The 24747-nt window shown below is 45.3% G+C and overlaps 2 protein-coding genes across 9 annotated transcripts in view; one reads left to right on the top strand and one right to left on the bottom strand.

Annotated features, from left to right (window-relative positions):
- Ctps2 (CTP synthase 2) overlaps nt 1–22518 on the bottom strand; it is a 136934-nt gene extending 114416 nt beyond the window's left edge. Inside the window, exons 1-4 of one of the 7 annotated variants that reach the window (XM_017802953.2) lie at nt 22321–22455; nt 11506–11680; nt 5463–5667; nt 3603–3773 (exon numbers count right to left, since the gene is read on the bottom strand). In XM_017802953.2, coding sequence (XP_017658442.1) covers nt 3603–3773; nt 5463–5628 — 337 coding nt within the window. In that variant the 5' untranslated portion in view covers nt 5629–5667; nt 11506–11680; nt 22321–22455. The other 6 variants (XM_029555600.1, XM_017802950.2, XM_017802951.2 and 3 more) reach the window with 6 other exon arrangements.
- A 78-nt stretch (nt 22519–22596) lies between these two features.
- Syap1 (synapse associated protein 1) overlaps nt 22597–24747 on the top strand; it is a 43956-nt gene continuing 41805 nt past the window's right edge. For both annotated transcript variants that reach the window (XM_008852219.3, XM_029555603.1), the window contains exon 1: nt 22597–22837. In XM_008852219.3, coding sequence (XP_008850441.1) covers nt 22636–22837 — 202 coding nt within the window. In that variant the 5' untranslated portion in view covers nt 22597–22635. The remainder of the gene's footprint in view (nt 22838–24747) is intronic.

The following is a 24747-nucleotide window of genomic DNA, read 5'->3' as shown; positions in this document are numbered from 1 at the left end:
AGCGGGCCTTTGCTCTTGAAGCAGACCGGACAGAGAATAAGCAACAAAAACCAGAAAGGTAAAGCGTGGCCTCCGATGAAACTGGAAGACACCTACCATGCCAGCTACGAACTCCACTGAGGACTGCTGGGCAAGCTGCACACTAGTCCACAGGGAGGGACACCCAGCAACTGTACAGGGAAGCCCAAGACCCCTGCTTGTAAGAGCAGCCAGTGGAAAAACTTCCACGCAGGGTCATAAATGAAGCCTGTCCACATACCAGGGCCCTGGCAGGGATGGGGGCATGGTGTTCATGTCACTGGAGGGGCTTAATGACTTGAGTACATGAAATTAGGGGGCCCCTTAAGCACTAAGACAACCCAAAACTGCTGGTGTCAGATGAGAGAACAAAACAGTGACACACCCACAGGCTCACACACAGACCAAACTCTAAACTTAATGAAGTCAAAACTCTGGCTTCAGGAGCTAAGATGAAAGGACATGGAGCTTCACCTGACCCCAGTGGCTCCTTCAAGGGAGGTCTCAAAGTCGAATCCAGTTGGTGAATTTCCTATGCCTGTCTGGCCTATACGAGAGGGTGGATTCTACTGGGCTCTGCCTCAACATGGGTGGTCAGGGGTCAAGGGCTAGTGCCCAAGTCAGGGAGCTTGTTCTCTCCCCATAGATGGGATGTGGCAGGTGTGTGGTAGCAACTCTCCCTCCCCTGGATCTACCTAAGATACACATTTGAGGGCCAGCGAGATGTCTCAGGGGGTAAAGGTACTTGTTGCCAAGCCTGATGACTTGAGTTCAAGCCCCAGCACTCACATGGTAGGACAGAACAGATTCCCAAAAGTTGTCCTCTGACCTGAACATATACCACTCCCTAAACCCTAAAATAAATAAATAAATGCAACACATTTGGGGGACTGGAGAGATGTCTTAGTGATTAAGAGTGAGTGCCTCCTGCTCTTCCTGAGTTTAGTTCCCAGCAACCACAAGGCAGCTCGAAAAATTGCCTATGACTCCAGGTTGAAAGGATCCAACTTCCTCTTCTAGCCTCTGAGGGCATGGGCACCTGTGCACACACGGCATACATTCACACCAACACATAAATAAAATAAATTTAAATTAATATATACGTGCCAGGTGTGGTGGCACATGCCTTTAATCCCAGCACTCAGGACGCAGAGGCAGGAGGAGCTCAGTGAGACCAAGGGCAGCTGGGGCGATAGGGAGACGCTATCTCAAAAAAAAAAAAAAAACCAAATTTGGGTGAAAACTATCCCAAGAACAACTGTAAGCTGGCTGTGGTAGCTCACAGCTGAAATCCTAGCATTCTGGAAGCTGAGATGGGAGGATTGCCATGAATTTAAGATCAGACTAAGCTACACAGTGAGTTCAAGGGCAGCCTGGACTACAGAGTGAGATGTTGTCATGAAGGAAGGAAGGGAAAGAGAGAAAGAGAGAGGGAGGGAACAAAAAAAATCTATACTCTAAAAGATGAATAAATGGCTCTTCATGTATTTTTCAAAAACAAAGGTAAGAGAAAGAAAGAGAACTAAAAATAACATAATTATTTTAAAACAAAACAAAAAAAAAGGGCTAGACGTAGTCCCAGCACTCAGGAGTCAGAGGCAGGCAAATCTCTGTAAGATCGAGGCCAGCCTGGTCTCCATAGCGAGTTCCAGGCCACCTGGGGCTACAGGAAGACCTTGTCTCTAAAAGTCAAAAAAAAGAAAAAAAAAAACAAACACCAGACATGGTGGCACACATCTTTAATCCCAGTACTCAGGAAGCAGAAGTAAGCACATCTCTGTGTGATCGAGGCCAGCCAGGGCTACATAGTGAGATCCTATCTCAAGAAGAAAAGAGAGGGGCTGGAGAGATGCTTAAGAGCACTGGCTGCTCTTGCAGAGGACACAGGTTTGATTCCCATCACCCACATGGCTGCTAACAACCACCTATAACTCCAGTTCCAGGGGACCCAACACCCTCTTCTAACCTCTGTGGGCATTTCAAAACATGGGTGCACTTACACACATGCAGGCGATATGCTCATACACATTAAATAAAAATAAATATTTTTTCAAAAAGGAGAGAAAAAAAGAAAAAGCACCAGTGAATGTTCTAACAGGCTGACTCTACTTTGTTGATAACAGGCTGTAGGGAGGGTGGTATTGAAAGAGGGAGATCTGTAATGTGAACATTGCAGTGATTCAGGTGAAAGATAATGACAGCTAACAACCATCCACACTGGCCTGTGTGTGTGTGTGTGTGTGTGTGTGTGTTGAAAAAGATAGACAGATAACAACCACCCACACTCGCCTGTGTGTGTGTGTGTGTGTGTGTGTGTGTGTGTGTAAGTCCAGAGAGAGAGAGAGAGAGAGAGAGAGAGAGAGAGAGAGTCCAGCCTGACTCCAAGGCTTTCAGCCCGAGCAATTAGAAAGAAGCTGTCAGTAACTGAGACAGCAAGTCTGTAGAAGGAAGAGGTATTGTGGAGGAAGAACAATTCAATTTTGGTCAAGCCAAGTTTAAACTGTCTATTGAATATTTAAATGAAGATGTCAAGTTGGCAGTTGGATATTGTGTTAGTTTTCCTAAAGCTTCTGTAATAAATTACCATAAACTTTTTTTCCCCAAAAGTCTCCTGTTGTCATGGCTGGCCTGAAACTTGATACCAGGCTGTCACTGAATGGATGGCAATCATTCTGCATCCTCCTGCACCATGTCCTGCCCAAAGTACCATAAACTTAACAGTGGGTTTTTGTTTTGCTTTGTTTTGTTTTTGAGACAGGGTCTCATATAGCTCAGGATGGCCTAAAACTTGCTATGCAGGTGAAAATGACTTTGAACATCTAATCCTTCCTGTCTCTACCACTGGGATTCCAGGTGTACACACAGCACAACTCTTAATGGTTTAAAACAGTTACAATGCCTGATGAGATGGCTCAGCAGGTAAGGGTGATTGCTATCAAGCCGGACAACCTGAGTTCAATCCCCAGATCCCACAAGATGGAAGAGAATCAACACCTAAAAGTTGTTCTCTGACCTATGGATCACATACATACAGACAGACAGACAGACAGACAGACACAATAAATGAAAGAATAAATAATACACAAACAAACAATAACAAGACCAGGAGTGAGCCAGCACTCAGAAGACTGAGGCAAGATGATTACCATGAGTCTGAAGCAAGCCTGGACTACAAAGTAAGTTCTAGGCCAGCCCATGCTACAGTATGAGACTCTGTCTCAAAAAAGCAAACTCGTGTGTGTGTGTGTGTGTGTGTGTGTGTGTGCACGTGTGTGTGTGTGTAAAACAACAGTAAAAACAATACTGATGAAAGTATATTTAGGAACATTAGTATGGCAACAATCTTCACATTTCTGAGAAAAGTGAAAAAGAAAAGAAAACAGAGATTTCAGGGCCCACAGCATTTTCCCTTCTGTTAAATATATAGTTTCTCGGGTCTTCTGCAAGAACAACCAGTGTTCTTAACCACTGAGCCATCTCTCCAGCACTTACCTACATGCAGGCAATACACGCATACATATAAATTTTTTTTCCTGAGTCATACTCAGCACACAGGGCTCCATAATAGCTGTAGAGTGAAATACCTTGAACGGTTTTCCCCAGGTAATCACCATGCCTCTCTTTATTGATCACATGCTGATAGATCTTCCCAGTGGTGATATTGTTGTCTTTATAAAGATTAATATCCAAAAACCTTTCATAATTTCCAAGATCCAAATCAACTTCTCCACCATCATTTAAAACAAACACTTCACCTAGGGTAAAAAGGCAATGCAGAAATTAAAAACTTACTTCCAACAGACTATTTTTCAGTCACATGTGGTAGCTCACAGTCCTAATCCCAGTACTTGAGAAGCTGACACAGGAGGATTACAGGTTAAAGGCCTGCCTGGGCAATTTTGAAACCACATATCAAAATAAAAAGTAAAAAATAGGGTTAGGGATGTAGCTCAGTGGTAGAGGGCGTGCCTAGCTTTCACGAGACCCTAGGCTCAATCCTCCGTACTTCAGAAGAAATAAAACCCAGAATCTTCCAAACAAAATGGTAGTGGTCAAAGTGGCCCAAGTCCAATATCAAGGAACAGAGAAATTTACTTCACAGACTATATAGCATGATTTTCACAAACAAAATGTAATCTTGGGCTGGAATATGGCTTAGCAGTTACCAGTACATACTGAGCCAGGCATGGTGGTGCGTGCCTTTAGGACTTAGGAGGCAGAGGCAGAGGCACGCAGATTTCTGTGAGCTCAAGGCCATCCTGGTCTATACAGGGCAGCTGGGGCCACAGGGAGATGCTAGCTTAAAAAAAAAAAAAAAAAAGTACATACTGCTCTTGCAGAGGACCGAAGTTTGGTTCCCAGCACCCACAGCCAGGCAGCTCACAATTGCCTGTAATCCCAGCTCCAGAGAATCCAATGCCCTCTTCTAGACTCTGCAGATACATGCAACTGGGTGCACATACCCACCCACAGACACACATAATTAAAAAATAAAATAAATCTTGAAAAAAATGCAATATACCACAGACATTAAGTTATTCACAAACAAAATCAAATTCTAGGCCGGGCATGGTGGCTCACGCCTTTAGTCCCAGCACTCAGGAGGCAGAGGCAGGTGGATCTTTGTGAGTTCAAGGCTAGCCTGGTCTACATAGAGAATTCCAGTCCAGCTGAGGCTACAGGGAGACCCTGTCTCAAAAAGACCAAAAAAAAAAAAAAAGATTCTATTATGTGGGCTGGAGGTAGAAGTTCAAGATCATCCTCAGTATGTCCACAGCCTTCTAAGCTTAAAAAATGAGATTAACCCTGGTCTGGTGACTCACACCTAAAATCCAGCACTTGAGGGGTAAGTCAGGCAAACTGTTGTGAATTTGAGGCCAGCATTAGCTAAATAGTGAGTTCCAGGTCAATCTGGGCTGATCTGAGACCCAGCCTCAAAAAGAAAACAGCTGGGCATGGTGGCACACGCCTTTGATCCCAGCACTCAGGAAGCTGAGGCAGGCAGAGCCACATAAGATCAAAGCCAGCCTAGTCTACATAGTAAATTCCAGGCCAGCCAGGGCTGCATACTGACCCTTGTCTCAAAAAGACCGAAAAAAAAAAAAAATAAAAAAAAAAAAAAAAAAACAGCTGGAGAGATGGGTCAGCGGTTAAGAGTGCTGACTGTTTTGCAGAGAACTCGGGTTCAGTTCCCAGCACCCACATGTCGACTAACAGCTGTCTGTAACTCCAGTTCCAGGAGATCTGGTACATTTTTCTGACCTCCATAGGCATTGTACTACACAGGTGCACTTACACACGCAGGCAATACACTCATACACATAAAAATAATAAAATAGTTTAAAATTTAAAAAAAATTTTATAAAGAACCAAAAAAACCACACACAGACAGAACTACAAATTTGTCTAACACTTTAAAAGAAATGATACTGGTATTTTCATACCATGTTCATATGGTGAGAAAGTCCCAGCGTCGATATTAATATAGGGGTCGATTTTGATGGCAGTAACTCGGAGTCCACATGATTTGAGAATCGTTCCAATGCTACTAGCGATGATCCCTTTACCAATGCCCGAGATGACTCCACCAGTAACCAGGATATACTTCATTGGCAAATGAACGGATGGTTGCCGAGACCCAGATGTAATCTAAGAAACAATGAAATTAAGAGTCAGAGTTGAAAAAAAAAATGCCTATTATCTCAGCACTTAGGAGGCTGAGGCAGGACTGTCCCAAGTTTGAAGCCAGCCTGTGCTATAGAGACTCTGTCTCAAAACAAAAAAAAAAAAGGAAGGAAGAAAGGAAAGAACGAAGGAAGGAGAAAAAAGAGAAGAGAGAAGAGCACTCAAGAGGCTGAGGTAGGAGGACTAGCAAGAAGTGTTATCTTGTAGGCTTTTTCCCCCTTTTCTTTAATATTTTTTTCAGTTAGCACAAAAAAGTAATGGGTTTCCTTGTGACATTTTCATTCCCATACACGATTACACTTTGTTCTTTTTTGCCCCCCACTACTCTCTCTTGACTTTGTGGCTTTTAATTCCTGCCACTAGACAGTAGCTAAGGCTTCCTCCTATAGGCAAAGTAGCTGGTTTTGTTGCCTTGACTTTCTGTGCCCAGCTGTGTCATGATGAAGCACATTACCCTGAGATTTGGAGGCATGGGAACATTTTGGAAATGTGCAAACTGTCACTAGAGAAGGCATTTGACACTTTCTGAACCTGTTTCACTATCTGCCAAGTGGAATAAAAATAACAATCCCTTGGGATATCATTTGCCCATAAAGAGAAATGATCTCTCAGCTGGGCAAGGTGCACACCCATAATCTCAGCACTTAGGAGATTGAGGCAGAAGGATTAGGAGATCAAGGCCAGCATGAGCTATGAGAATATCTTTTTTAAACAAAAAAAAAAAAAAAAAAAAAGAGTAAGCCAGGCGTGGTGGCATACACTTTTAATCTCAACACTCAGGAAGCAGAGGCAGGCAGATCATAGATCTGTAAGTTCGAGGTCAGCCTGGTCTATATAGAGTTCCAGGCCAGCCAAGACTACATAGTGAGACCATCTCAAAAACAAACAAAAACTTGTTATATAAAAATGCACATTATAAAATTGAACATATTTTTTCAAGTTAATAGGAAAATCTTAATTGTTCAGAAACTAAATTACTCAGAAACAACCACCATGCTAACTTCTATTTAGGCAACTGAGTTTTAAACAAACTCTATATATTCTATATATTCAAAAACACCAAATCCCACTTTTTTATGTATGTGTTCCTGTCTGTGGGGTCTAGGCTGGCTGGCAAGGCAGCCCCAAGGAACTGCCTGTCTCCAGCTCCCCAGCACTGGGATCACAGCATGTGTCATGCTCAGCTTTTTTACAAGGGTTCTGAAGATCAAATTCACATCCTTATGCTTTCAAAGCAAGCACCAACTAAGCTATCTCCCTAGCTCCAAAAGTCCTTTTTGAAAAAATGCAGCTTATTATTAGCAGAGACACCAAATTCTTTCCTTTTTCATTTTTTGAGACCAGGCCTCACCTCCTCCAGGTGTGCATCACCATACACCAAGTTCAGTTTTCTTGTTTTTGTTTGAGGGGGAGTTGTCCATCTGTTTTTTTCTTATTACTGTGTGTGTATGATGTGTGTACTGGTGGAGGTCAGAGGACAGCTCTCAGCCGTTGTCCCCTCCTTCCACCTGGTTTAGAGGCAGGGTCTGTGTACTAGCTGGCCTGGAGGCTTCAGGGAGACTCTGATCTCTGCCTCTGGTCCTGCCTGAGGATCATAGGGGCTACAGATTAGTGCAAAAGCAGCAGGCTTGCTTTTATTTGGGTGGTGGTTGTTGTTGTTGTTGTTGCTGTATTCTTTTGAGACAAGGTCTCACTGCATAGCCTGGCTGGCCAGAAACTGTGAGATCCGCCTGCCTCTGCTTCCTGAAATTAGGGATTAAGGGCGCTTGAGGACAGCTCTGGATGTGCAGCACCACACCCAGCAAAGGAAATTACAATAGCTTTAGTTTTGCAGATTTTTTTTTTTTTTGGTAGTACTGGAGATCAAAATAAGGCCCTCACAAGTAAATACTCTTCAACTCAGCTACAGCCCCAGCTGCATCTGGCTTTTTGATATGAGTTCCAGGGATCTATTCCAGGAATGGAATTCATGCTTTAAGGCTTGCTTTGGAAGCACTTTTGCTAGCTGAGCCATCTCCCCAGCCTCACACCTGGTTTATGACCAGATTTATGCCCAGGGCTTCATGCACTCCAGGCAGGCATTCTACCTACTCAGCTACATCCCCAGCCCATAATTCTTTCTACTGTTTCTAAGCAAGTAAGTTTGAAAAAAAAGGAAGGAAAATAAATAAATTACAAAAGGCTATAGCAGAGGTGGAGAGATGACTCAGAGGTTAAGAGCACTTGCTGCTCTTGCAGGGGGTCCGAGTTCAGAACCCTCTCAGGCAGCTTACATGGGCACCTGGCACACAGGTGTACATACACTCACTGAGACACACAAGAACACATAAGAAAATTTTTTTTTAATTTTAAATAAAACCAACCAAACAAAAGACTGTAGGAAAAGGCAGGCTGTATTACATCACTTCCTTCAATTCAAAAACTGAAATTTTTCATTTATTTATATGCACTGAGCAGATCCAAGGGTTTATAAAATTGAACAGTGTAAACAGTGCTATCTAACAGAAACAGTACACAAGCCAGGTAGGCAATTTTAAATTTTCTGGTAGCCATATTTAAAAAAGAAAAACCAGGCATGGTTTCCCAAGCCTGTACTTTCTACACTGAGGGGGGCAGAAGCAGGAGGCTCAGGCCTTCAAGATCATTCTCTAACACAGTGAGTTTAAGCCCAATCTGGGCTACATGAAACTTTGGCTCAAAACAAAAGTATATATTTAAAAACAAGCAGGTTGTGGTGGCACACACCATCAGTAGGATATACTGAAGGCAGCAGGATTACAAACTCAAGGCCAACCTGGGCTTACTACATACACCTTTGGGTTGACAGATGAGATAGCACAGCTGGAAAAGATACCACCTGGGTTTGCTCCAGGAGACCTACATGATGGAAGGAGAAAACCAAGAGTCCTGAGAGCTGTCCTCTAACTTCCACATGTTCACCCTGGTGCACATCTAGACATGTACACACACACACCCCCTAAATGTAATAACGGTCTTAATTAAAAATTCAAGCAAGAAGCCCAGCGCGGTGGCGCACACCTGTAATCCCAGGACTCGGAAGGCAGAGGTAGGTGGATCTCTGTGAGTTCAAGGCCAGCCGGGCCTCTACAGAGAATCCAGATCAGCTGTGGCTACAGAGAGACTCTGTCTCAAAAAAAAAAAAAAAAAAAATCAAGCAAGGTGCTGGAGAGATGGCGAGAGGGCTCAGCAGTTAAGAAGACCCAGGTTTGAATCCCAGCACCCACATGGCAGCTAACAACAATCCATAATTCTAGTTTCAGGGGATCTGACACCCTCTTCTGTCCTCCATGGGCACTGCACGACATGGGTGCACTTACATGCAGGCACTCATATACATAAAATAAATTTTTTTTAAAAATCAAGCAAAGCAGTAAAAACAAAGAGATTACATCAAAAAATATCTGGTTTTCTTGAGACAGGATCTCATATAGCATAGGCTGGCCTTGAACTCAATATGTAGCTGAGGATTACCACCACTCCCGATTCATGCAGTGCTAGGGAAGTAGCCCAGGGCTAGGCTAGGCAAGCACTCTGCCTCAGCTACATCCCCAGACAATATATTTGTTGCTGTTGTTAAATTTTTGAAATGGGACTAGTCCTTACTCTGTAGTCCAGGCTAGCCTCCACCTCACTATCCTCCTGCCTCAAAGTCCTGAATGGGAGTGCTGGGAGTCACCATCGACAGATCTTAAAATATTTAATTCAATGTGTTCAAAATTGTAATCAATGGCTGAGAGAGGCAGTGTGGGCCTGTAATCCCAGCACATGAGAGGTGGAGGCAGGAGGATTAAGTGTTTGAGGCTAGCTGGGACTATGGAAGACAGTGTCTTAAAGCAAAAAGAAAAAAAATTTATTGTAATGGATGCAAGAATTTACATTGTAGCCAGGCATGGTAGTGCTCGCCTTTCATCCCAGCATCGGGAGTCAGAGGCAGGCGGATTTTTGAGATCGAGTCCAGCCTGATCTACACAGTGAGTTCTAGGCCAGCTGGGGCTAAAGACCCTGTCTCAAAAAGAATTTATTGTGAGCTAGATGTTACCAGCTTTGTACTATGCCTTGGGAAAGCACATCTCAATTCGAACTTGCCTAGAGCAAGGTAAATCATCTTTCCAATCATGGTCATTTTCAAAGTTATGTGAATCAAGCACAAATGTACTTACTCGATAAGCCGGTCCTATGACTTTGGAGAACAGACAAAACAAAGCCAAGATGATAAGGAAAACAGAGGTAGGGTGGGTGACTGACTAGAAAATTGGCACCAGTGACCTTTCTGGGTCGCTGGAAACTCTCAAAGTCTAGCCAAACCCCAGTGATATGCAGTGGAAAGTACACATTCAATGGCTTAGCAAACGCTGACCACCTCCCCCAGGCTATTTAGCTTGCAGTACTGCCCAGGGGACAGCTAATAGAGTGGGTTGTTGTTTAACCTGCACACTGGGAGTGGGTTGTTGTTTAACCTGCACACTGGTGCCGGAAGGGATCGAAAAGGAGTTACCAGTGTCTGCCTCACCCGATTCCCACGCGTGGCTTCACTTCCGCCAACGCCATCTCGGAGCTCTCGAGGACCGGGAGAAGTGAGGTTTGGGGGCACGAAAGTGTGCAAGGAGAATTGTCCCCGGGAATGCACGAGCCGAACCCCGGACCAACGGCCGCCACCAGGGGTCAGGCTCCGACGACACTGGGCACGAGTGGGCACCCCCCAGTCCCCAAGGCCCGCTGGATCACCGAGGTTCGAGAGCGGGATATGCCAGAGGCGCCTGCCTGGCCGTGAAGACGCCATGGGAGGGGACAAAGGCGCCCAGGCACAAGTGTGGTCCCGACAGGAGATAGCCCCAGGGGACACAATGGGGCCCTGGCACCGAGGTCTGAGGGGTCTAGGGGAGGCCCAGCAGGGGAGTTACCTGCGTTAAGGGTGAGGACTCCGAGAAGGGTGGTTCATGCAGGCTCCACCCAGCTCCACTCGATGTCACCTGTCCCTGGGAGCGGGGAACCAACTGCGGGGCGCTCCCTAGTCGCCACCCCCTCCTTCCCGCCGCCCGCACCTAGGGGTTCCCGAGCCCTTCTCGGCCACCTCCCCCTCCCCATCTTACTGCCTGCCCCGCTGACTCACGCTGGCCCTGAACTTGGGGGTTTGCAGCCCTGGGTTCCTGCGATGCTCCAAAACAACGCCTAAAAAGTGTTTTCTTCGCCACAGGCGGCTCCCATCACCCTCCTCTGCAGACGCCCTTGGCCCCAGGCCACGCTCAACCGGGCCTGCCCCTCCCTCCGTCCCTCCCTCCCTCCCTCCCTCCCTCCCTCCTGCGCTCGTGGCTGCCCCGGCCCTGACACTGATCGCCCAGTGTTCCCTCCAAAGCTCAGACCCCTGCAGGCCGAGCTCTCGGATGCTCCCGACTTCACTCAGCATTCCCCACTGTGAAGCTCCCGGAGCCCAGAAGAGGAGAAACAAAACAGAATTCCTGTCTGAGAGCTCAGGGCATCTACAAGTCTATTAGGGGAGCAGTGAACAGTGTTAGGTACCCTAGGGAAGCAGCGGTGAGGCAGGAGGGAGAAAGAAAGGCTTCCACCCCGGGACTCAGGGGAGTGCTTAAAGGATGGCTGGTGTTAGGAAGGACATTCGAGGAAAGGAGGCCAAGACTGAAGAAAGGATCTAACTAGACCAGAAGGTCTGAGGTGAGTTCAAATTTTAGGGAAGTCCTGAAGTTTGTCTTTCTTAGGTTTTTGCTGTTCCCTTGGGAGTTGTTTGTGTTTGTTTTTTGAGATGGGAAAGGGGGTCTAACTCACTTTGTAGGATGTTTGCTTACAATGCACGAGGCCACGGATTGGATCCACAGAAACAGGCGACGGTGGCACACATTTGTAATCCCAGCAGTGGTAGGTGGAGGTAAAAAGGATCGTTAGTTCAAGGTTCTCTTTGGGTGCACAGTAAACTCCAGGCCAGCCTGGGATAACAAGAGACCTTAGAGACAGAAAGACAAAAAGACTCATTCTGTAGCCCTGCTAAACCTGGAACTCTATGTAGATACAGACTGGTCTCAAACTTCACATCCATCCTTCTGCCCTTGCCTCCCCAAGTGAGCCTGGAATTTGCGGGGGAGGGGGGCGCATTGTTTGAGACAGGGTCTCACTCTGTAGCCCTAGCTAGCCTGGAACTCACTATGTAGACCAGGTTGGCCTCTGCTTCCCATACTGGGATAAATGAGGCATTTGCCACCACGCCTGACCTGGCAGCATGAAATATTTTAATAACCAGGATAAACCATTAGAATCACAAGGTAGACAAGTATCATTGAAGACCTAGTGGAGTTTAGAAGCCAAATTTTGTACTGATGTCCAGGTATAATATATAAATATGTAAATACAGCTCTGTGTCATGGCACACACCATTAAATACATAAGAGGGCTGGAGAGCTCACTCAGTGGTTAAAAGCACTCGCTCTTACAGAGGACCTGAGTTCCATTCCCAGCACCTACATGGTGGCTAGCAACTGTCTGTAACTCCAGTTCCAGGGGATCCAACACCCTCTTCTGACCTCCACCGGCACTGCTCAACACAGGTACACTTATACAAGTGCAGACAATAAACTCACACACATAAAAAAAATAAAGATAAGCTGGGCATGGTAGTACTCACCTTTAATCCCAGCACTCAGGAGGCAGAGGCAGGCGGATTTCTGTGAGATCAAGATTAGCCTGGTCTACATAGAGAGTTCTAGGCCAGCTAGAGCCACAGGGAGATCCTGTCTTTAAAAGACCAAAATAATAATAATAATAATAATAATAATAATAATAATAATTTTAAAATTATTAAACTAATAATAAACTTAAAAAAATGGCCAGCCTAGTCTACATAGCAAATTCCAGGCCAGCTGGGGCTACAGGGAGACTCTGTCTCTAAAAGACCAAAATAATAATAATAATAATAATAATAATAATAATAATAATTTTAAAATTATTAAACTAATAATAAACTTAAAAAAATAAATACATAAATAAATATCTAAATACAGATATAACTGGTGGGATCCTAAAGGACAAGAGAGTACTCCAGGAAGAATGCAAATGTAGTAATGAGCCACAGGTCCTAGAGGACAGACTAAAACCAGCCCACAGGTGAGGAAACAGGAAAGAGAAGGGCCTGAGGACAGCAAAAGCACAGGTGATTGTCAACAGAGGGGGTGATGCTGGAGATACAGATTTCAAAGGAAAGCTAGGTCTGACTCACATCTGTAATCTCAGCACTCCAGACTCAGAGGCAGACAAGTTCGAGATTAGCTGGGTCTACCCAGCAAGTCCCAAGTCAATCAGAGCTACATATCCAGACCCTGTCTCAAAATTAAAAACAAATAAATATGGGGCTAGAGAGATGGCTCAGCATTTAAGAGGGCATACTGCTCTTGGAGAGGACCGGAGTCAATTTCCCAGAACTGACAACAGTGGCTTACAGCCACCTGTAATTCCAGTGCCAAAGGGATGCCACACCTCTAGCCTCCAAGGGCACCTACACTCACATCTGCATACCCATACACAGATATATAATTGAAAATAAAATAAACTTTTAAAATAAATAAATAAGTAAGGGCATGGTGGTGCATGCTTTTAATTCCAGCACTCGGGAGGCAGATGCAGGTGGATCTCTGTGAGTTCAAGGCCAGCCTGGTCTACATAGTGAGTTCCAGGCTAGCTGGGGCAACAGGGAGACCCTGTCTCAAAAAAAAGCCTAAATAAATAAATAAATAAATAAGGGGGTTCTGGGGCTGGAGAGATGGCTCAGTGGTTAAGAGCACTGGCTGGTCTTGCATTGGACCCAGGTTCAATCCCTAGCACCCACATGGCAGCTAACAGTCATCTGTAACTCCAGTACCAGGGGATCCGATGCCCTCTTCTGACCTCCACAGACATTGTACGACATGGGTGCACTTACACACATGCAGGCAATGCACTCATATAATAAAAATAAAATATGCTGGGCTTGGTGGCGCACGCCTTTAATCCCAGCACTTGGGAGGCAGAGGCAGGCATATCTCTGTGAGTTCAAGGCCAGCCTGGTCTACATAGTGAGTTCCAGGTGAGCTGGGGCTACAGGGAGACCCTATTTCAAAAATAATAATAATAATAATAATAATATAAAAAACAAATATATATAAAGGGGGTTCAAAGGTTGGCTCAGCAGGTAAAGATCATTGGTAAAGGCACTTAACATACAAAACTGGCAACCTGAGTTCCATCCCTAGAATTCATATGGTGGGAGGAGAGAAACAACTTCACAAAAGTTGTCCTCTGACCTCCATACATGTGCCATGGCACACACAGACCCCACACACATCACAAATATACACACTATAATAAATAATAAAATTTAAAAATAAGCATAAATAAATAAAAATTTAAAAGGAGCAATTCTAAGGGATGAGACACAGGTTAGGGGATGGCAGCTGGATTGGAATAGAAAATTGAGATAAGGGGCCAGCAAGATGGCTTAGCGAGTAAAGGTGCTTGCCACCAGGCATGACAACCTGAGTTTGATCCCTGGTAACCCACGTGGTAGAAGAGAACCAACTCACAAGTTTTCCTCTGACCTTTTTTAAGTAAATTGAGGGACTAGAAAGACAGCTTGGTGGATAAAAGCACCAGCTACTCTCCCAGAGGACCCAGGTTCAGTTCCCAGGACCCACATGGCTGCTGACAGTGGCCCACACCTTTAATCTCAGCAGTAGGGAGGCAGAGGCAGGCGAATCTCTGTAAATTAGAGGCCAGCCTGGTCTACACATTGAGTTCAAGGCTAGCTTGGGCTACAGGGAGACCCTGTCTAAAAAACAAACCCCACTTCCAGGGATCCGATGCTTTCTTCTGATCTCTATGGGTACTACAGGAGACAGGTACACTTAAATGCAGGCCAAACATTCATAGACATAAAATAATTTTTTTATTATTTTTATTTTATATGTATGCATGTATTGCCTGCATGTATGTAGGTGCACCTGTGAAGTGCAATGCCTGTGGAAGACAGAAGAGACCATCAGATCCCCTGGAACTGGAGCTACGGACAGTTGCTAACTGCCATGTGGGTGCTGGGATTTAAACCTGGCTCTTCTGCCAGAACAGCCAGTGTTTTTAACCACTGAACCCTCTCTCTAGCCCAAGAATAATTTTTTTAAGTAAATTGAGATAATGGGATGGCAAAATGGGTCAGTGGATAAAGGTGCTTGCTGCCAAGCCTAACCTGAACCCCACAAAACACATGATGGAAGGAGAGAACAGACTTCCAAAACTTGTCCTCTGACCTTAACACACACAAACAAATAAATGTAAAAATAAAATTGAGATAAAGTATCACTGGAGCCGAGTGTGGTGGCACACGCCTTTAATCCCAGCACTAGGGAGACAGAGGCAGGTGGATCTCTGTGAGTTTGAGGCCAGCCTGGTCTACATAGTGAGTTCCAGGCCAGCTGAGGCTACAGGGAGACCCTGTCCTAAAAAGACCAAAAATAATAAATAAATAAATAAATAATAAATAAATAATTAAATAAATACAGAATTAGCCAGGCAGGGTAGCCCATGCCTTTATCCCCAGCTGGAAATGGAGTTAGAGGTGGCTGTGACCCACCTTGTGGGCCAGGAGCTGAACCCAGGTCCTCTGCAAGAACAATATGCACTCTTATCCACTGACCCATTCTCCAGCCCCAAGGTTTTGGTTTTTGAGATGGGTCTCATGTAGCCCAGGCTGACCTCAAATTCACTCTGTAGCTGAGGATGACCTTGAACTCCTGATCCTCCTGCCTCAGCCTCCCCAATACTGGGATTACAATATACCACCACATCTGGCACAATCTTTTAAAGAATTTTTCTGGGACTGGAGAGATGGCTCTGTGACTAGGAGTACTTGCTGCTCCTCCAGAGGACCCAAGTTTGGTTCCCAGCACCAACATCAGGGGCCTCACAGCCACCTATAACTTCAGCTCCAGGGATATAACACACTCTTCTTGGCCTCTTTGGGTACTTTTACGCATGTGTGCACACAGACACACATAAACTATAAATTAAATCTGAAAAGAAAAGGTCAGGTCTGGTGGCCTAGGTGGTAAAGTCTTTAATCCCAGCACTCAGGCAGGTGGATGACTGTGAGTTCGAGGCCAGCCAGAGCTACAGAGTGAGATACTGTGTCAAACAAAAGCTGGTCGTGGTAGCTCACACCTTTAATCCTAGCACTTGAGAGGCAGAGGTGGGCAGATTTCTGTGAGGTCAAGTCCAGCCTGATCTACATAGCAAGTTCCAGACCAGCTGTGGCTACCGGGAGACCCTGTCTCAAAAAGACCAAACAACAACAACAACAAAAAATTTATGTTTCAAAGTTCAGTCTCAGTAGACATAGTGACTAAGCTCAGCACTGGGGAGACAGAGGCAGGTGGATCTCTGTGAGTTTGGGGCCAGCCTGATCTACACAGCAAATTCCAGGCCTGTCAGAGCTACATAGTGAACCCCTGTCTCAAAAAAAAAAAAAAGAAATTCAATCTCCCCCAAAAAAGTCAAAGTTCAATCTCCACACACATTCTCATTCTCTCTCTCTGTCTCTGTCTCTCTCTGTCTCTCTCTCTCTCTCTCTCTCTCTCTCATCAAGCACAATCTCCACCAAAAAAAATTTTTTTTGCCCAATCCACACAAAACAAAAGCTTAGAAACTGGAGAGATGGCTCAGCAGTTTAGAGCACTGGCTGCTTTTCCAGAGGACCCAGGTTCAGTTCCCAGCATCCACATGGCAGCTAACAACCATCAGTAACTCTTGTTCTAGAGGATGAATTACATGACACTGGTGAACTTCCATGCATGCAGGCAATACACTCACACACATAAAGTAATATTTTTTTAAAAAGTTTAATCTCCAATAAAAAGCTCAATCTACACACACACATATACATACACACACACACACACACACAAATCGAAACTTGCAAGGCAGGGTGGTGCATGCCTTTAATCCCAGCACTTGGGAGGCAGAGGCAGGTTCATCTGAATTTGAGGCCAGCTTGGTCTACATAGCCAGTTCTAGGCCAGCCAGGGGTACATAGTGAGACCTTGTCTCAAAAAAAAATAAATAAATAAAATCAAAGCCCAATTTCCGAATGAAAAGCTTACTCTCCACCGAAAAAAATAAAATAAAAAGGCTCAACCCACACACACAAAATAAACCAAACCTTAATCTTCACACACACTAAAAAAAAATCAAAGTTCAGTTTCTACCAAAAAAAAGTTAAAGTTCAAACACACACACACACACACACACACACACAATCAAAGTTTGCCAAGCACGGCAGCACATGCCTTTAGTCCCAGCACTCGGAAGGCAGAGGCAAGCAGATCTCTGTGAGTTCGAGGCCAGCCTGGTCTACATAGCAAATTCCAGGCCAGCTGGAGCTACAGGGAGATCCTGTCTCAAAAAGACCAAAAAAAGAAAATCAAGGTTCGATCTCCAGAAACAAAGCTTAATTTTCACACACACACAAATATCAAAACTTAATCTCCACACACAAAAAAATCAAGTCTCAATCTCCATAAATAAACCTAATACACACACACACACACACACACACACACACACACACACAAACTTCAAAGCTCAATCCCCTCAAAAAAAAAATTCAAAATGTCAAGGTTATCTGCCTACTAAGGGTAGACCAATTGTGCTTGAAGCAAATGGAATTTTCTAAAAAATGCCCAGACTCTGAAAATATCTCCTGACTTTCCCCATTGAATCAATACTCCAACTGGGAGCCATGCCCACCCAATCACACCAACTTTGCAAATGGGCGAGTCAGGTGAGATGGCACAGTGGGTAAATGAGCTTGCCACCAAAGCTGACGAACTGAGTTCCATCCCTGGGACGCACAGTAGGGAAAGGAGAGAACTGACACCCACAAATTGTCCTCTGACATCCCCACGTATCCAGGGGCACGCACATAAAATAAACCCGTCTTTTTTTTTCTTTTCTTTTTGAGACAGGGTCTCCCTGTAGCCCCAGCTGACCTGAACTCCCTTTGTAGATCAGGCTGGCCTTAAACTCACAGAAATTAGCCTGCCTCCCACTCCCGATGGGATTAAAGGCGTGTGCCAGCACGCCCAGCTACAAGTCATTTTTCAAAACCCAGTTAGCAAGTCTGTAATGTCACCCACTTATACCCTAATGGTTAAAATGCTTAACTTTGTTCTATAAGTTTCCCAAACGCTTTATATCAAAAACATATACCATTGGCATTTTCCCTGGTTCCACATCCGAGTACGAGATTAGGTCGCCTGAAACCCTGGCGCCACTGAGGAAAATACCCGCTAGGATTCCCCTTCTTAGCTATCTGCTCCAGCGGCCCAAAGTCCGCACCGGAAATGCTGACTGAGCATCACACTGTTTCCGGTGGTATGCTTGAAGTGAAACTGAACCACCTCGCGCTCTTTGTACATAAAATTTTTAAATTGCACTTATCAATAGTGGATGTGTGCATGCCTGCGCATGATGACGGTGGGACCCACGTGTGGTGATCTGAAGGCAACTTTGTGCATCCAGTCTCTCCCACCTTTCTACAGGGACCAGGAATCGCCAGGCTTGCAACATGCTGAGCCATCCAGCAGCCCCTTCTCCCCCTTTTTTTTTCATTTAAATTTTTTTTTTTTAATTAAACCATATATGGGCCCATGAGATGTCTGACCAGGTAAGAGCGCTTGGCGTCAATCGGACGGACCTGGTTCCATCCTTGGTACTCACGTGGTAGACGTAGAGAACCAACTCCTGCAAGTTGTCCTCTGACCACATAAGCCTCCTGGAGGCACACACAGACACACAGACACACACACACATATTTAAAGATAATTTAGAGCTGCGCCTTTAATCCCAGCACTCAAGACAGAAGCAGGCTTAATGGCTGTGAGATCAAGATCAACCTGGAATAATCTATATAGCAAATTCCAAGCACGCCAGGGCTACATAGCAAGACCCTGTTTTGTTTTGCTTTGTTTTGTTTAAAAAAAAAAAAAAAACTACTGCTGAGATTAAAAGACTGTGCCATCATGCCCGGCTTAAATAAACGTCTTGAGGGGCTGGAGAGATGGCTCAGTGGTTAAGAGCACTTGCAGAGGACCTGGGTTCGATTCCTAGCACCCACAAACTGTCCGTAACTCCAGTTCCAGGGGATCTGATGCCTTCTTGTGACCTTTTTGGTCACTGCATGACACGGGTGCACTTATATATATGCAGGCAACACACTCATACACATTAAAAAATAAAATAAAATAAATAAATAGAGCCTGGCGTGGTGGCACACGCCTTTCATCCCAGCACTCAGAAGCAGAGGTAGGTGGATCTCTGTGAGTTCAAGGCCAGCCTGGTCTCCATAGCTAATCCAGGCCAGCTGTGGCAAAAACAGGATTCCCAGATAGTAACCCAGCATAGAACTGGGAAAATGAACAGCAGAACCCAATCTTATCCAAAGGAATATTGACAACTGATTACCCCTAGATGAAGAACAGCTGACCCTCCTAAAACAAAGACCTCTAGATAGGCTGACTAGATTCACCAGAAGGGCAAGTAGTGGGGAATGGCTGGGGGTGCTGACAACACAGCAGACAGCAGGAGGGGTATCAGAGTATAAGGGCTCTAGTGGGGGGAGGCAGGCTATGGGAGGGTGCTATCTGGGAAGTGGGCGTAAAAAAATAAATAAAATAAATGTCTAAAAAAAATAAAATAGTTGATGGCAAACTTTGTATTTTAACCACAATTTAGATTGAACTTCACAATTCCTTAGTTTTATCAACTACCTAGGGTCTAAATTTCCAACTGTATAAGCACCATAATTTTTTTAATGTTTCATCCACTATTCCCATTCAATGTGTATGAGTGCACTGCCCACATGCATGCAAGTGTACCTGAATGATGCAATGTCTACAGAGGTCAGAAAAAGGTGGAGGATCTCCTGGAACTGGAGTCACAGATGGTTGTTAGCTCCCATGTGGGTGCTGGGAACCGAACCCAGATCCTCCTCTGCAGTCAGCACTCCCAACCACTGAGCCATCACTCCAAATGTGTTTACTAAATTACCGTCCAAATAAAATGCACAGTTGTGGGCCATGAGTTTAGCTCAGTTATTAGAGCAAAAGTAGGGGGGAACATTTGGAGGGGGAGTAGAGTTTGAAGCAAGCCTAGACTGGGCTACTTGGGATACTGTCTCAAAAACATATTAATTAATTAAATAATAAATAAAATAAAAATTTAAAGCACAAGTAGTCAAAGGTTTTATTTTCTTAAAAAAAAATTTTTTTGAAATAGGGACTCCCTGTAGCCCCGGCAGGACTGGAATTCACTATGTAGACCAAGCTGGCCTTGAGTTCAGAGAGATCTGCCTGCCTCTGTCTCCTAAGTGCTGGGACTAAAAGGGTGCGCTACCATGCTCAGCTCTTTCTATAAAAATTTTTATTTATTATTTTTATTTTATGTGTATGTGTGTTGCCTGCATTGTGTGTAATTGCACCATGTCCTGCAATGCAGGAGAGGGCATCGGATTCCCCTGGAACTGGAGTTATGGGAAGGTTGTTAGCCGCATGTGGGTGCTGGGAATCAAACCTGGGTCGTTTGCAAGAGCAGTCAGTCTCTTAACCACTAAGCCATCTCTCAAGCTCGGTTTTATGTTCTTTAAAAAAAAATTATAGCTATGTATGGTGGCCCCCACCTTTAATCCCAGCACTCCGGAGGCTGCAAGTCTAAGGCCAGACTGATCTACATATCGAGTTCCAGGCCTACCAGAGCAATAAGATAACACTAAACAATTTTAACTAAGGGTGGTGGCACATGCCTTTAATCCCAGCACTCTGAGGCAGAGACTGATGGATTTCTAATATTCAGGCAAGACTGGTCTATTTAGGGACTTCCAGGTCATCTGGGGCAACAAGACTGTCTCAAAAACAAACAAAAATTCTACTTTTTATTTATTGAGAGAGAGAGAGAGAGAGAGAGAGAGAGAGAGAGAGAGAGAGAATGAGAATGCACACCATGGTTTGTGTGTGGAGGTCAGAGGACAATTTGCAAGAACTGGTTCTCACTTTTCTCCAGGTGGGTCCCAGGTCAGGCTTACTATCAGGCACCTTTACCCACTGGTCCAGGTTTTATTTTCTCTCACTTATTTTTGTTAGCTTTTTAAAAACAAATCTCCTGTAGCCCAGGCTAGCCTTGAACTTGTTCCTCCTGCCTCAGTCTCCTGAGTGCTAAAATTACAGATGTGTACCACCACGCCCAGCTAAGTATAAATCTCGTGTGTGTGTGTGTGTGTGTGTGTGTGTGTTGAGGTGGTAAGGAGCAAACCCCGAGCATGCAAGGCTCTACCACCTTACTACTCATCTAGTTTCAGTCTGGTACCATTTTTTTCTTTCTTTTTGAGACAGGCCTCAACTGGCCTAGTACTCGCTATGTAGACCAGGATGGCCTCTATCTCACAGCAATCCGCCTGCTTCTGCCTCCCAATGAAAGATGTGTGCCACCATACCTGGTCACTTTATTTAAAAATTTTTAAACACTTATTGTGTGTGGACACACTTGTGCCACAGCATGGCTGTGGAGGTCAGAGGGCAACCTATGGGACTCACTTCTCTCCTACCATGTGGGTCTGGGGACTAAAAATCATATTGTCAGGCTTAGGGGCAGGTGCCTTTACCTGCTGAGCCATCTCACCCACCTGCAGTAAACAATTTTTAATCTACAAGAACCCTACCCTAATCTCTTCCATGAGACTTTTAAATTTTTTCTTTTCTTTTTCTTCCTTCCTTTTCTCCCCTCCTTTCCTTCCTTTCTTCCTCCTTCCTTCCCTCCCTTCCTCCTTCCTTGCTTTGTTGCTTTGTTCCTTATTTCCCTCCCTTTTTCCTTCCTCTCATTCTTGGTTGTTTTATGTTTGGCACAAGGTCTTGTGTAACCTAGGTTGGCCTTCAACTAGATTTTCCTCCGCCTCCCAAATGCTGGGATTATGGTTGTGTGCCAAAACACCCAGCTTGGATTAGTTATGAGTTGGGCTCAGGAGAAGGCTAAAAACATTCATTTTCCCAAGGGGAACCCAGTCTAGTTGGACATGAAAAGGCAAGACTGCCACCAGCCAAGCTGCTTAGAGGCAATCCTAAAATGAGATCACGTCGTGGGACGTGGTGGTGCACACGTTTAATCCCACCACCGAGAAGGCAGAGGCAGGCAGACATGTTTGACTTCGAAGCCAGCCTGAGCTACATAGTGTGTTCCTGGGCTACACAGTTTGGGCTATGTAATGGGACACCATATCTTAAAAAATAGAGATTTTTTGGGGGGGGGAGTATTTCCTAGAGATAGGTTCAAAAAATCAGAGAGACCAGGTAAAGTTAAAAAAAAAAAAAAAAACCTTTGTCCCTTGTTAAAAAAATAAATAAATAAATAACTTTGTCCCTTTCGGGGGTGTGTGTGTGTGTGTGTGTGTCTGTGTCTGTGTGTGTCTGTGTGTGTCCGCGCGCACGCGCGCTTGCTTGCCCCCGCCCCCGTGTTTTGGTTCTTTTGTTTTTGGTTTTTTGAGATGGGGTCTCCCTGTAGCCCTATATGGCTTAGAACTACCTGTTGTAGACGAAGTCGGAATCTCGTTCTCAGAGACCTGCCTGTCTCTGCCTCTGGAGTGCTGGGACTACAGGAGTGCACGGTCCCGCCCTTTGTCCCTGAGGTACACGCACCCCTGGAGTAGTCAACGCCGGCAGAGGGCGGAGCCTGCGGCCGGACGTGACGCATGCGCGGTCAGCTGGGGAGCCGTCACCCAGGGCGGACTGTGTTGGGGCCTGTCACTCCGCTTCCGGCCCACCTCCCTCGAGAGCCGCGGAGTCGGATCCCCGAACGGTCGGCAGCGTTGGCAGCGGTGACCACCCGTCCGTCGGTGGGATGTTCCGAGAGTTGAGTAGTTGGCTGGGCTTGAAGCAGCCCGAGGGGGCGGTGGCAAGGGGAGAGCCGCCCCAGGCAGACGAGCTGTCGGCTGGAGACCCTCGGCCCGAATCGCGTCCGGAACCGCCAACAGAGCCCACACACGAACCGCAGCAGCTGGCGGGTGATCCCGAGCTCCTCCACCAGGCCAAAGGCCTTGGCAGTGAGTCCCTCTGCGGGAGCCGACGGGTGGGCTGGGAGGGGACGCCGGGGACGCAGGTGTGTAGTGGAGGGGTCAGTCCTCTCCGCAGTGGGATTGATGGGTGAGACCGGAGCTTCTCAAAGCAGTCAGGTCCTGTTCCCAACGTTCCTGATGACCTTGTGTGGCTCTCCGCAAAGTTTGTATGTATTCATCGCGCGGGCCCAGTAAAGCGATCTCTGTGTGACTGTCTCACTAAGTAGCCCTGGCTGGCCTGGAGCTCGTTATGTAGACCAGGCTGGCCTCGAACTCAGATATCCGCCTGCTTCAACCTCCTCAGTGCTGGGACTTAAAGGTATGCGACACCCGTCCTCTCTGCTTTTTTTTTTTTTTTTTTTTTTGTTTTTTTTCCAGACAGGGTCTCACGTAGCCCAAAGATGGCCTCGAACTCACCACGAAAGCGAGGATGACCGTGAACTCGTGATCCTCCTATGTTTCCCAAGTGCTCTGTGATCCTCTTTTCCTATGCAATGAAACCTTTTTCATTAAGGTGGGAAAGCAGCAAACGTGCAAGTTTCATTGATAGAATTTTTTTTTTTTTTTTTTTTTTTTGGTTGGTTGGTTGGTTGGTTTGGAGTTTTTTTGGTTTTTTTTTTGTTTGTTTTTTTTTTGTTTTGTTTTGAGACAGGCTACAGTTTTTCTGTAGCCCTGGCTGACCTGGAACTGGCTATGTAGACCAGGCTTGCCTCAATCTCATAGAGATCCTTCTGCCTCTGCCTTCTGAGGGTTGGGATTAAATATTTCATTTTATCTATTCACTATCCCCAAGGGGTTGGGAGAACAAGCCCAGTGTTTAACTGCTAGTTAATGATACCAGTAGAACTTGAGCCAGAACCTGCCTAACTTCAAAACCCATACATTCTCCAGGTTTACAGTTGAGGTTAGAGGAACAGTAGCCAATAAGACTATAACTCAGGCTGGACAACTGACTCAGAGGCGGGTACTGCTATGGCAGAGGACCCAAGTTCAGTTCCCAGAACCCACAGTTAGGTGGCTCAGAATTGTCTGTAACTCCTGCTCCAAGAGATCCAACAAAACACTTCTGGCCTCCCTTGCACCTGCACTCAAGTGCACATACCCCCACACAGACACACATATTTAAAAATAGTAATAATCAAAATAAATCTGTTTTTTTAAAAATACAAACTTTTGCTGTGGTAACTTTCTGGAGGTATTTGGTAGGCTTAAATTGTCAAACTGACCCCTGAAGAGGTGGGCCTTGAGCAGAAGTAAACAAGAGAATTCCAACAAAAATAAATACCGAATTTAGTACATTTTTGTTGTTTTATTTTTGAGGCAGGGTATCATGTAGCCCAAGCTGGCTTCAAACTCACTTTGTAGCCAGGAATCACCTGAAACTCTTGATTCTCCTGCCTCTACCTCCTAAGAGTTGATATTACAGAATCACAAGTTCAAGGTCACCCTTGACAACTTAGTGAAAAGAAAAAAGAATTCCTGATCCTCCTGCCTCTACCTCTTGAGTGCTGAGGTCACGGATGGATACATTCATGCCCAGCTAAAATTTCCCCCTTGTTTTTCTTCTTTGCAGTACTGAGGATCAAACCCAGACCACAGTCATGCCAGGCAGACACTGTGCATCTGCACTGTGCCCCTTGCTTTTTCTTTACCAGGTTCTCTTGAGGAGGCTGAAGTTAGATGAAAGCACCTCCATCCATTAAAGCTTCAGAATATGTGAGGGCTCTAGAGAAATTGTCGGGTGTTTTAATTCTTCATATTTATCCTGAAGAGAGATAATATCTCTAAGAAGTTCTACCTGTATGTTTTTCTTAGTTCATTTGTGGAGTTTGGGGTCTCATGTATTCCAAGCTGGCCTCAAACTCACTACATAGCTGAGACTGACCTTGAATTTCTGC

This window comes from Nannospalax galili, unplaced genomic scaffold (assembly GCF_000622305.1).
Source record: "Nannospalax galili isolate Female #2095 unplaced genomic scaffold, S.galili_v1.0 scaffold325, whole genome shotgun sequence".
NCBI lineage: Eukaryota > Metazoa > Chordata > Mammalia > Rodentia > Spalacidae > Nannospalax > Nannospalax galili.
The sequence above is the reverse complement of the archived record's forward strand: the minus strand, read 5'-3'. Positions and strand labels throughout refer to the sequence as shown.